Genomic DNA, 13113 nt, shown 5'->3' with positions numbered 1-13113 from the left:
TCCGACGTGTTGAAGACTTTGTTCTGGTTTAGTTTTGTTAGTTTCTGAAGCTGAGTCTAAGTCCCCGTCCTCACAGATCCCCATAAATATCCCTGTCCCCAGTGTCTCTACTCCAGTCCAGTAGGGGGCCACAGTGCCTCTTAAAGAGAGACATCAAGACACCATGAGGAATGAGAGAAAGAGGTTTAATCACAAATCACTCTGTCCTCCCTCTGTAGTGCACTACACACGCCCTGAAACGACTGAATCTAGATGTTAACAGTGCAGTTTATATTTCTAACACACATCATTTCTATTTATTCATCTGTGTGAATCTGAACTCTAGTGCTGTCTGTGTGTGTACAGTGTAGTTTATGACTGATGTAGTTCACTGTAGAGGGAGAGAGGAGCTGTGTGTGTACAGTGTAGTTTATGACTGATGTAGTTCACTGTAGAGGGAGTGAGGAGCTGTGTGTACAGTGTAGTTTGTGACTGATGTAGTTCACTGTAGAGGAAGAGAGGAGCTGTGTGTGTACAGTGTAGTTTATGACTGATGTAGTTCACTGTAGAGGGAGTGAGGAGCTGTGTGTGTACAGTGTAGTTTATGACTGATGTAGTTCACTGTAGAGGGAGTGAGGAGATGTGTGTGTACAGTGTAGTTTATGACTGATGTAGTTCACTGTAGAGGGAGAGAGGAGCTGTGTGTGTACAGTGTAGTTTATAACTGATGTAGTTCACTGTAGAGAGAGCGAGGAGCTGTGTGTGTACAGTGTAGTTTGTGACTGATGTAGTTCACTGTAGAGGGAGAGAGGAGCTGTGTGTGTACAGTGTAGTTTGTGACTGATGTAGTTCACTGTAGAGGGAGCGAGGAGCTGTGTGTGTACAGTGTAGTTTGTGACTGATGTAGTTCACTGTAGAGGGAGAGAGGAGCTGTGTGTGTACAGTGTAGTTTGTGACTGATGTAGTTCACTGTAGAGGGAGTGAGGAGCTGTGTGTGTACAGTGTAGTTTGTGACTGATGTAGTTCACTGTAGAGGGAGAGAGGAGCTGTGTGTGTACAGTGTAGTTTATGACTGATGTAGTGCACTGTAGAGGGAGTGAGGAGATGTGTGTGTACAGTGTAGTTTATGACTGATGTAGTTCACTGTAGAGGGAGAGAGGAGCTGTGTGTGTACAGTGTAGTTTGTGACTGATGTAGTTCACTGTAGAGGGAGAGAGGAGCTGTGTGTGTACAGTGTAGTTTGTGACTGATGTAGTTCACTGTAGAGGGAGCGAGGAGCTGTGTGTGTACAGTGTAGTTTGTGACTGATGTAGTTCACTGTAGAGGGAGAGAGGAGCTGTGTGTGTACAGTGTAGTTTGTGACTGATGTAGTTCACTGTAGAGGGAGAGAGGAGCTGTGTGTGTACAGTGTAGTTTATGACTGATGTAGTTCACTGTAGAGGGAGCGAGGAGCTGTGTGTGTACAGTGTAGTTTATGACTGATGTAGTTCACTGTAGAGGGAGTGAGGAGATGTGTGTGTACAGTGTAGTTTATGACTGATGTAGTTCACTGTAGAGGGAGAGAGGAGCTGTGTGTGTACAGTGTAGTTTGTGACTGATGTAGTTCACTGTAGAGGGAGAGAGGAGCTGTGTGTGTACAGTGTAGTTTATGACTGATGTAGTTCACTGTAGAGGGAGCGAGGAGCTGTGTGTGTACAGTGTAGTTTGTGACTGATGTAGTTCACTGTAGTTTGTTTACTTGTGAAGATCATATTTGTGTATTTTAATGAAATTAAATGTTAATGTCTTGAACCCCATGAGCAGTTCTAACTGTAATCGACTGAGAAAACATTTGAGGGAAACTGAGGAAGAGAAAAACAGTGAATAAATCTGTTTATTTCAACATTTCTTTTTACATTCGCAGGATTCAGCCACAATTACAGCACCACCCTGTCATGAGCTCATTTAACCCTTCAGAGAACATGAACACAACCCACACAACGGTTCTGAGTCTGTTCTTGGTTCTGGATCGGGTCTCAGTTGTAGATCAGTTGGTGTAGGCGAAGATGTTGGGGTACTGGGTTTGAATGCCGTAAACAGAACCAAAGATTATAAGCAGAGAAATGAGTCGAGAGGTCAGAAATGCTTTACAGAACAGCCCGCTGTCTGGCTCCTCTGGCCCCTGTGGCCTCTCTGGCAGTGTCTCAAGGACGTTATCTGTGTCCCAATCTGGAGTCCAGTTATAACCTGCAGACACACAAACACACACATTTATACATACACATTTACAGTATAAATATACACAAACATATGCATAGCATATACTGCATAAATGTATACAGTCACATACACCCCACTCCCCTCCCCGTTTTTCATGGTCGGGACCCACACAGAGAAGGTAAGATTTAAAACTCCAGCAGCACTGCTGTGTCTGATCCACTCTACACCAGCACAACACACACTAACACACCACCACCACGTCAGTGTCACTGCAGCGCTGAGAATGATCCACCACCACATCACACCTGCTCTGTGTGGGTCCTGAGCGCTGAGGAACAGATGGTGGTCAGTGGAGCTGAGGGAATGAACCGTTATCATCACAGAGCTGTAATCATCATGTGACACAATTGAACACAATAAATACATCACTCACGTTTCTCCTCGTCTCGAGTGCTGCTACCTGCATAAACACAAAGTACAATAAACAAATATAATAAAAAGTCACAAAGTAAATAAACAAAAAACAAGCACAAATGCATTAAACATGAAAATAAACATAAACAATGAACACAAACATCATCAACACTCATCAGGGGCTAAAGCAGGATTCGTAACAATGAAAGCCCAGGGTTGAGAACTGTCTGATGGAACTGACCAGCTATTTTCCTATTGGACACATTTGACTCCAGGCTTAAGTTATCTGGTTAAACTGAGGAATCCTGCTTTGTAGAGCAGCCCCTGTGCTGAAGTATTTCTAAATATTAGACTTTTCTTACGGCAGAGGTTGTTTTCACACATTTCTCCAGAGCAGTCGCTGCAGGGTGATCCGACTTTGTACGGCTTCTTTCCTATGTAATTCCCTCTGAGCAACACACACAAATACAGTCTGATCAGTCTGACTACAGTATCATCACAGTTTGATCTCAATCTGACTACAGTCTTAATAGAGTCTTATAACATTCTGACTATATCAACAATGTCTGATCACCGTCTGATTACAGTCTGATCAGTCTTAATACAGTCTGGTCACAGGTTTACTACAACAAGATCAGGCTACAGTTTATAGTCTGACTACAGTCTGATCATAGTCTCACTCTGATCACCGTCTGATTACAGTCTGATCAGTCTTAATACAGTCTGGTCACAGGTTTACTACAACAAGATCAGGCTACAGTTTATAGTCTGACTACAGTTTGATCAGTGTAAATATTTAAAACTCAATCTACAATCTAAATCTGACTACTGTTTTAACAGTCTGACTACAATGTTAATGTATTGTGATCACAGTCTACACAGACTCTGATCCCACTCTAACTACAGCCTTAATACATATTCACTGTCTGACAACAGTCTTAATACAGCCTGACTACACTGTTAATATACTGATCAGTCTGACTACAGTCTGACTAAAGTCAATGCAGTCTGACTACAATGTTAATATTCTGATCACAGTCTAAATACAGTCTGACTACAGCCTTAATGCATGATCACTGTCTGACAACACTCTTAATACAGTCTAATCACAGTCTGACTACAGTTGGATCAGTCTGAATACAGTCAATAGTCTGACTACTGTCTGAGGAAAATCTGATTATAGTTTGATTATAATGTGATTCAGATAAAGTCATCTAAAGGCGTATGTGCATGCTATGGTTACCTTGTTTATTAGCTAGCTTAGCATTTCCACAGTTTAGCATTTTCCCGGTAGCTCAGGGTCAACTGTTCTAAATGTATTCTGAAACACAGGGACGGCGTTCTTACCCGTTTGCGTAGTTACAGACAAAGATGATGGCAGGTCTGGGGTAAAAGCGTGTAGATTTGACTCCATTTGGGCAGAAATGGGCAGCGCAGCCAACTTTATATGAATCTGCCCAAACCACCTGAAAATAATACACCACATAAACTAAATATTAATATTATAAACAATATTATTATAATGCAGTCCACATTGCAAAGTAGTTGGGATGCTGTGTAAAATGTAAATAACGTAATAACAGAAGGCAATGATTTGGAAAAAACCCATATTTTATTCACAGTAGGAAACACATCAGATGCTGAACATGAGACATTTTTTGGAACTGTGGTTGTATAATCAACTGTTTACACAGGTACAGTGTTTAGCTATGTGCGAATGCTATGTGCCAATACCATGGATATTAAATAACAGGATCAACAGTGTCAGAAATGGTCAGAAATGTCAGGATGAATAACATAAGAGGTTTGTTTATCTTCCTATGATACACAGACTAATAAATATGCCTGCATTAGCAACGTTAGCTTATTAGCACTAGCACTAAATCTAAGACACACGCCAAACACTTACACAGACCTGTTTAAGGAGAGTGAGTTTATACTGTAGCAGGAGTCCACTTATTATAAGCAACTCTTTCCTGCAAAGTCACTAAAAACATTGGTAGTTGTGGGTTGAGGTTTTCTGGGCTTGTTTCTAAAGTAGTTTCATGTTTGTGCTTCTACCCTGTTCCTGTCTCTCCACCCGGCCCTCATCCCTTTCTCCATACAAATTAAAACTGTGCCACTGAGGGTCCATCAGGTTCTTTAGTCAGTTCCTTAACAACTGATGTAACTGTGTACTGTTATTAGAGCTGGATTATGACTTTAAAGGGAAGTTTTACTTAAAAAAAAACAGGAACAGAACGAGGCTTAAATTACTGAGTTGTGTGTTTGTGAAACGTATTACAAAGGAACAGAAGTGATGACGAAACAAGGAGAACAAGATAATAATGTTTTCACAAGTCATAACTGATTCATTTATTCGTTCCTCATCATTCCTGAAGCTCAAAGTAAAAGAGGGATAAAGTATGCAGAGAATAAAGTGGACTACAGGTTAACTGTAGAACTACACAGGGTTCTTATATGTACATTCATGTGTGCGTATGTGTTAGACAACCTTCATTACATTCATTACTAGACCGTATAACTGTTAGTGTTAGAGTTAGGGTTAGGACTGATACACGTTCCCCTACCTGTGTGTAGTGTCCACAGACGTCTGCGCAGGCCCCGGTGTAGAAGTTGTAATCCACAACCTCATCAACCCATCCCTTAATCGCTGCCTTCACAGTGAAGTGTGTCCCAGCCCAGAGGTTCTCCCCCACGGACCGGAACACCGGGTGGACCCTGCCCTCCTCCCTCAGGTGAGTATTGTGTTCAAACAAACAGCCTCTAGACCAGGCTCTCGCAGTGATCGCCAAGCCCTCGTCCCAGGTCTAACACACACACACACACACACACACACACACACACACACACACAGACAGTTTATAAAATCACGAATTATACACACATTATAGAAATAATACACACACTTCACTAAATGCATAAACATTATTCACATATTATATAAATACACACAGATTAGACACACCTTCCATACATTTACACTCAACAAACACTTACACACACACACACACACACACACACACACAAATACACATGGCTGTAAATGAGTCTGTGCATAACGTCACAAACACATTTACAAGTTGTTCTTCTGCTTAGTTTCCAAATATGGAAGTTCAGGGCTGTTTCCACCAACTCTCTCTCTCTCTCACTCATTCACTCACACTCTCTCTCTCTCTCTCTCACTCATTCACTCACACTCTCTCTCTCTCTCATTCACTCACACTCTCTCTCTCTCTCTCTCTTTCTCCCTCACACTCTCACTCTCTCTCTCTCTTTCACTCTCTTTCTCTCTCTCTCTCTCTCACTCACCATGTACCACATGTTGGATGCAGTTGGGCGGACGGTCGATCTGTTCTGATTGTGTTGTTGAACACATTCTTCGATGAAGGTCTTGTCGCTGATGCTCGGAGTCGAGCTGAGAGACATCGCTGTGTTCAGGAGAAACAGAACCAGAACATCTCCACAGGTAAACATCCTCAGTCAGTGTGTGTGTGTGTGTGTGTTGGTGTGTGTCACTGCCTGCTTCCTCATGAACAGGAAGGATGTTGTAGCTCAGAGTGAAGAAACTTCACCAGACCCTGACAGTAGCTCTGTTGCATGATTCAGCTTTGGTGAACTTTGAGGTGTGAATTCATGTCTCTAACCAACAGTGCCGCTGCTGGAGTTATTATACAACTCTTTTTGTGCTGATTAAATAATGCAACACCAGCGAGAGTCACAGTAAAAGCAAAAACTCCTCGGAGAACTCACCGCTTCTGCTACTACTCCAGCTCTTCTGCCGAACCAAGGAGGAGGACGGGTTACAGCACTGTTCCTGTCCCCGCTCTAGACTGGCACATGACGTGAGGTGAAGCCAAACGCAAAAACCCAGTGCAACCGGGGCTTAACACTTCGCCTGGACCTACTCTAACCCTAACGCTGTTCTAACTCTGACTCTAACCCGAGCAGAACCTGTCCACATATTAATGAACAACCACACACAGACAGCAGACAGAAATGGCATTGTCCAATAAGAGGAGAGCAGTGAGAGATTATTGTTGGACTATCACATAGTAAACATTAATCTCAGTTTAACCTCAGTTTAATCTACACTTTAACCTTGGTATAATCTCACTTTAATCTCCGATTTATTTTCCATCTTAATCTCAATTTAATCTAGGGTTACATTTTGTTTCATCTCAGATTTGATCTCGGACCAATCTACAGTTTAATCTTAATTTAATCTCAGTATAATCCTAAATGTAATCTCTGTTTTATCTGCAGTTTAATCTGTTTCACTTCCAGATTCATATGTTTAATCTCAGGTTTAATCTCAGTTTAATCTCCAGTTAATCTTCACTTTGGTCCAAGTTTAATCCGCTTTATCTACACTTTAAACTCGGTGTCATCTCGACTTAATCACTACTTAAACTCAAATTAATATCCAGTTAAATTCTAGTGCAATCTTAATCTTAATCTCATTATAATCTCGTTCTCATCTCTAGAATCTTCAGGGGAATCTGTTTAATCATCGCTTTCTCATTGTTTTGCAGGTGGTGTTCAGATTTACGTAGAAACTACACCTTCCCTTTACTGCCTTGGGTTTGATTAAATGTCCAGCTGATGTGAGAACACGGATGTAGGAGGACTTCCTGAGCTTGAGTATGGGTCAGTGTTGCAGGATAGCTGAGTGGTGGTCGAAAACTGATTCACAACCAGGAGTTCAAATGCAATAGAAGTTTATTTTCACCAACAATTAAAGATAATCAAAACTTAATATAATATACTATCAATCACAATGTTACGGTCTGCACCCCCAGCCAGTCAGCCTGAAAATGGCTGAGTTCCCCTTTAAATACCTTTAGGCTATAGGCCTGGCCCAAATACAGGTGAGTTTACAAATTGTAGGGTTTAACCATAACCTTGCTTCTTAATTCAGTTAAAACCACTTTTAATACTCAATGCTGTTATAACTAAACAAACCCTTATTAAAACGTTTATGCAATAACATAACAAAAAAACATACAAGCAGGTAACTTGAGAGAACTCGCCCTCCCCCCTCTACTTAAAATGGAGAATGGTACTAACTTTAGCACACACTCAGGACTACATAACCCATCAACCCCCTGTGCTCGTGTCCTTTGACTCACAGCAGGTCGCCGGCATGCTGGAAAAAACAAATAAGTCAGGCTCATTTCAAACCCACATTGAAACTATTATTTCAGTTAAATAAGCCCAGATAACGCTTATGAATGGTCTCAGTAGCAACAAAGGAAAAAGGACAGATCTTAGCATTCATTCATTCATTCATTCATTGTCTTTAGCCCTTATCCAGTTCAGGGCGGCGGTGGGTCCAGAGCCTACTCAGAATCACTGGGGGCAAGGCGGGAACACACCCTGGAGGGGGCGCCAGTTTTTTGCAGGGCGAGCTGAGCCGAAAAGCAAAGCTCTCAAGTCACCATTGAATTTATGCTTTACAGAACTGCCTGCCCTCTGTGTCCCAATCTGGAGTCCAGTTATAACCTGCAGACACACAAACACACACATTTATACATACACTTTTACAGTATAAATATACACAAACATATGCATAGCATATACTGCATAAATGTATACAGTCACATACACCCCACTCCCCTCCCCCGTTTTTCATGGTCGGGACCCACACAGAGAAGGTAAGATTTAAAACTCCAGCAGCACTGCTGTGTCTGATCCACTCTACACCAGCACAACACACACTAACACACCACCACCACGTCAGTGTCACTGCAGCGCTGAGAATGATCCACCACCACATCACACCTGCTCTGTGGGGGTCCTGAGCGCTGAGGAACAGATGGTGGTCAGTGGAGCTGAGGGAATGAACCGTTATCATCACAGAGCTGTAATCATCATGTGACACAACTGAACAAAATAAATACATCACTCACGTTTCTCCTCGTCTCGAGTGGCGTTACCTGCATAAACACAAAGTACAATAAACATAATAAAAAGTCACAAAGTAAATAAACAAAAAACAAGCACAAATGCATTAAACATGAAAATAAACATAAACAATGAACACAAACATCATCAACACTCATCAGGTGCTAAAGCAGGACTCGTGACAATGAAAGCCCAGGGTTGAGAACTGTCCGATGGAACTGACCAGCTATTTTCCTATTGGACACATTTGACTCCAGGCTTAAGTTATCTGGTTAAACGGAGGAATCCTGCTTTGTCGAGCAGCCCCTGTGCTGAAGTATTTTTAAATATTAGACTTTTCTTACGGCAGAGGTTGTTTTCACACGTTTCTCCAGAGCAGTCGCTGCAGGGTGGTCCGTCTTTGTACGGCTTCATTCCTATGTAATTCCCTCTGAGCAACACACACAAATACAGTCTGATCAGTCTGACTACAGTCTCATCACAGTTTGATCACAATCTGACTACAGTCTTAATAGAGTCTTATAACATTCTTACTATATCAACAATGTCTGATCACCGTCTGATTACAGTCTGATCAGTCTTAATACAGTCTGGTCACAGGTTTACTACAAAAAGATCAGGCTACAGTTTATAGTCTGACTACAGTCTGATCATAGTCTCACTCTGATCACCGTCTGATTACAGTCTGATCAGTCTTAATACAGTCTGGTCACAGGTTTACTACAACAAGATCAGGCTACAGTTTATAGTCTGACTACAGTTTGATCAGTGTAAATATTTAAAACTCAATCTACAATCTAAATCTGACTACTGTTTTAACAGTCTGACTACAATGTTAATGTATTGTGATCACAGTCTACACAGACTCTGATCCCACTCTAACTACAGCCTTAATACATATTCACTGTCTGACAACAGTCTTAATACAGCCTGACTACACTGTTAATATACTGATCAGTCTGACTACAGTCTGACTAAAGTCAATGCAGTCTGACTACAATGTTAATATTCTGATCACAGTCTAATCACAGTCTGAATACAGTCAATAGTCTGACTACTGTCTGAGGAAAATCTACTTATAGTTTGATTATAATGTGATTCAGATAAAGTCATCTAAAGGCGTATGTGCATGCTATGGTTACCTTGTTTATTAGCTAGCTTAGCATTAGTACAGTTTAGCATTTTCCTGGTAGCTCAGGGTCAACTGTTCTAAATGTATTCTGAAACACAGGAACGGCATTCTTACCCATTTGCGTAGTTACAGACAAAGATGGTGGCAGGTCTGGGGTAAAAGGATGTAGATTTGACTCCATTTGGGCAGAAATGGGCAGCGCAGCCAACTTTATATGAATCTGCCCAAACCACCTGAAAATAATACACCACATAAACTAAATATTAATATTATAAACAATATTATTATAATGCAGTCCACATTGCAAAGTAGTTGGGATGCTGTGTAAAATGTAAATAACATGTAATAACAGAAGGAAATGATTTGGAAAAAACCCATATTTTATTCACAGTAGAAAACACTGTGGAACTGTGGTTGTATAATCAACTGTTTACACAGCTACAGTGTTTAGCTATGTGCTAATGCTATGTGCCAATACCATGGATATTAAATTAACAGGATCAACAGTGTCAGAAATGTCAGGATGAATAACATAAGTTTGTTTATCTTCCTATGATACACAGACTAATAAACATGCCTGCATTAGCAACGTTAGCTTATTAGCACTAGCACTAAATCTAAGACACACACCAAACACTTACACAGACCTGTTTAAGGAGAGTGAGTTTATACTGTAGCGGGAGTCCACTTATTATAAGCAACTCTTTCCTGCAAAGTCACTAAAAACATTGGTAGTTGTGGGTTGAGGTTTTCTGGGCTTGTTTCTAAAGTAGTTTCATGTTTGTGCTTCTACCCTGTTCCTGTCTCTCCACCCGGCCCTCATCCCTTTCTCCATACAAATTAAAACTGTGCCACTGAGGGTCCATCAGGTTCTTTAGCCAGTTCCTTAACAACTGATGTAACTGTGTACTGTTATTAGAGCTGGATTACGACTTTAAAGGGAAGTTTTACTTAAAAAAAAACAGGAACAGAACGAGGCTTAAATTACTAAGTGGTGTGTTTGTGAAACGTATTACAAAGGAACAGAAGTGATGACGAAGCAAGGAGAACAAGATAATAATGTTTTCACAAGTCATAACTGATTCATTTATTCGTTCCTCATCATCTGTCGACCGGTTTGTTCAGTATACTTACAGTTAAGAGGATAATTAGAAAATTACAAGTTGCAGTAATCATTAAGTGGTTGTAATACACAGTCTACTATTAGGACAACCTCCTTGTTTCTACACTCACTGTCTATTCTCACAGGAGCACTTTGTAGTTCAAGAGTTACAGACTGTAGTCCATCTGTTGCTCTGCATACTTTATTACCCCGTTCCTCAGTGCTCAGGACCCCCACAGAGCAGGTGTGATGTGGTGGTGGATCATTCTCAGTGCTGCAGTGACACTGACGTGGTGGTGGTGTGTTAGTGTGTGTTGTGCTGGTGTAGAGTGGATCAGACAGCAGTGAGAAAGCTCTGACCGCTGAAGCTCAAAGTAAAAGAGGGATAAAGTATGCAGAGAATAAAGTGGACTACAGGTTAACTGTAGAACTACACAGGGTTCTTATATGTACATTCATGTGTGCGTATGTGTTAGACAACCTTCATTACATTCATTACTAGACCGTATAACTGTTGGTGTTAGAGTTAGGGTTAGGACTGATACACGTTCCTCTACCTGTGTGTAGAGTCCACAGACGTCTGCGCAGGCCCCGGTGTCAAAGTTGTAATGCACAACCTCATCAACCCATCCCTTAATTGTTCCCTTCACAGTGAAGTTTATCCCAGCCCAGAGGTTCTCCCCCACGGACCGGAACACCGGGTGGACCCTGCCCTCCTCCCTCAGGTGAGTATTGTGTTCCAACAAACAGCCTCTGGACCAGGCTCTCGCAGTGATCGCCAAGCCCTCGTCCCAGGTCTAACACACACACACACACACACAGAGTTTATAAAATCACGAATTATACACACATTATAGAGATAATACACACACTTCACTAAATGCATAGACATTATTCACATATTATACAAATACACACAGATTAGACACACCTTCCATACATTTACACTCAACAAACACTTAAACACACACACATACACACGCACACACACACACATGACTGTAAATGAGTCTGTGCATAGCGTCACAAAAACATTTACAAGTTGTTCTTCTGCTTTGTTTCCAAATATGGAAGTTCAGGGCAGTTTGCACCAACTCTCTCTCTGACTCTCTCTCTCTCTCTCTCTCTCTCTCTCTCTCTCTCATACTCTCTCTCTCTCACACACTCTCACTCTCTCACACACTCTCACTCATTCGCTCATGCTCTCTCTCTCACACACACTCTCTCTCTCTGTCACACTCTCTCTTTCTCTCTCTCACTCATTTGCTCACTCTCTCTCACACACACTCTCTCTCTCTCTCTCTCTCTCTCTCACACACACTATCTCTCACACTCTCTCTCTCACTCATTCGCTCACGCTCTCTTTCTCTCTTTCTCTCTCACACTCTCACTCTCTCTCTCAATCGCTCACTCTCTCTCTGTCACTCTCTCTCTCTCACTCTATCTCACACTCTCTCTCTCTCTCTCTCTCTCTCTGTCACTCACACTCTCTCTCTCTCTCTCACACTCTCTTTCTCTCTCACTCTCTCTCTCTCTCTCACTCATTCGCTCATGCTCTCTCTCTTTCTCTCTCTCACTCTCTCACTCATTCGCTCACGCTCTCTCTCTCTCACACACTCTCACTCATTCGCTCACGCTCTCTCTCTCACACACTCTCTCTCTGTCACACTCTCTCTTTCTCTCTCTCACTCATTCGCTCACTCTCTCTCTCACACTCTCTCTCACACTCTTTCTCTCTCACACTCTTTCTCTCACTCATTCGCTCACGCTCTCTTTCTCTCTTTCTCTCTCACACTCTCACTCTCTCTCTGTCACTCACTCTATCTCACACACTCTCTCTCTCTCTGTCACTCACACTCTCTCTCTCTATCTCTCACACTCTCTTTCTCTCTCACTCTCTCTCTCACTCTCTCTCACTCATTCGCTCATGCTCTCTCTCTTTCTCTCTCTCACTCTCTCACTCATTCGCTCACGCTCTCTCTCTCTCACACACTCTCTCTCACTCTCTATCTCTCACACTCTCTCTCTCTCACTCTCTCTCTCTCTCTCACTCATTCGCTCATGCTCTCTCTCTTTCTCTCTCACACTCTCTCAATCGCTCACTCTCTTTCTCTCTCTCTTTCTCTCTCACTCTCTTTCTCTCTCTCTCTCTCTCACTCACCATGTACCACATGTTGGATGCAGTTGGGCGGACGGTCGATCTGTTCTGATTGTGTTGTTGAACACATTCTTCGATGAAGGTCTTGTCGCTGATGCTCGGAGTCGAGCTGAGAGACATCGCTGTGTTCAGGAGAAACAGAACCAGAACATCTCCACAGGTAAACATCCTCAGTGAGTCTGTGTGTGTGTGTGTGTGTGTGTGACTACCTGCTTCCTCGTG

General features: G+C 42.1%; 2 protein-coding genes across 2 annotated transcripts; both read right to left on the bottom strand.

Moving 5' to 3' along the window:
- Positions 1 to 1853: 1853 nt before the first annotated feature.
- Positions 1854 to 6101, bottom strand: LOC136695580 (GLIPR1-like protein 1). Its single transcript, XM_066669732.1, has 6 exons — positions 5905 to 6101; positions 5163 to 5402; positions 3940 to 4058; positions 2955 to 3040; positions 2612 to 2638; positions 1854 to 2205 (listed from the first exon to the last, which is right to left on the bottom strand). Exons 1-6 carry the CDS (start codon positions 6067 to 6069, stop codon positions 2006 to 2008), a joined length of 837 nt encoding a protein of 278 aa, XP_066525829.1. The 5' UTR covers positions 6070 to 6101; the 3' UTR covers positions 1854 to 2005.
- Positions 6102 to 7367: 1266 nt separating this feature from the next.
- On the bottom strand, positions 7368 to 13052 carry LOC136695483 (GLIPR1-like protein 1). The gene is made up of 6 exons (XM_066669596.1): positions 12895 to 13052; positions 11291 to 11530; positions 9746 to 9864; positions 8844 to 8929; positions 8505 to 8531; positions 7368 to 8097 (listed from the first exon to the last, which is right to left on the bottom strand). Exons 1-6 carry the CDS (start codon positions 13009 to 13011, stop codon positions 8042 to 8044), a joined length of 645 nt encoding a protein of 214 aa, XP_066525693.1. The 5' UTR covers positions 13012 to 13052; the 3' UTR covers positions 7368 to 8041.
- Between the last annotated feature and the right edge of the window lie 61 nt (positions 13053 to 13113).

This window comes from Hoplias malabaricus, chromosome 4, assembly GCF_029633855.1.
Source record: "Hoplias malabaricus isolate fHopMal1 chromosome 4, fHopMal1.hap1, whole genome shotgun sequence".
In the NCBI taxonomy this organism is placed as follows: domain Eukaryota; kingdom Metazoa; phylum Chordata; class Actinopteri; order Characiformes; family Erythrinidae; genus Hoplias; species Hoplias malabaricus.
The sequence above is the reverse complement of the archived record's forward strand: the minus strand, read 5'-3'. Positions and strand labels throughout refer to the sequence as shown.

What these genes read in the sequence shown, in the direction of transcription:
- LOC136695580 (XM_066669732.1), bottom strand. Translation starts at nt 6,069, where the DNA reads ATGTTTACCTGTGGAGATGTTCTGGTTCTGTTTCTCCTGAACACAGCG. An exon ending in CATCCAACATGTGGTACATG is followed by an intron (nt 5,403 to 5,904) that starts GTGAGTGAGAGA and finishes TGTGTGTGTTAG; the next exon opens with ACCTGGGACGAGGGCTTGGC. An exon ending in GTGTGAAAACAACCTCTGCC is followed by an intron (nt 2,639 to 2,954) that starts GTAAGAAAAGTC and finishes GTGTTTATGCAG; the next exon opens with GTAGCAGCACTCGAGACGAG.
- LOC136695483 (XM_066669596.1), bottom strand. Translation starts at nt 13,011, where the DNA reads ATGTCTCTCAGCTCGACTCCGAGCATCAGCGACAAGACCTTCATCGAA. An exon ending in GTCTGTAACTACGCAAATGG is followed by an intron (nt 8,930 to 9,745) that starts GTAAGAATGCCG and finishes TGTGTTGCTCAG; the next exon opens with AGGGAATTACATAGGAATGA. An exon ending in GTGTGAAAACAACCTCTGCC is followed by an intron (nt 8,532 to 8,843) that starts GTAAGAAAAGTC and finishes GTGTTTATGCAG; the next exon opens with GTAACGCCACTCGAGACGAG.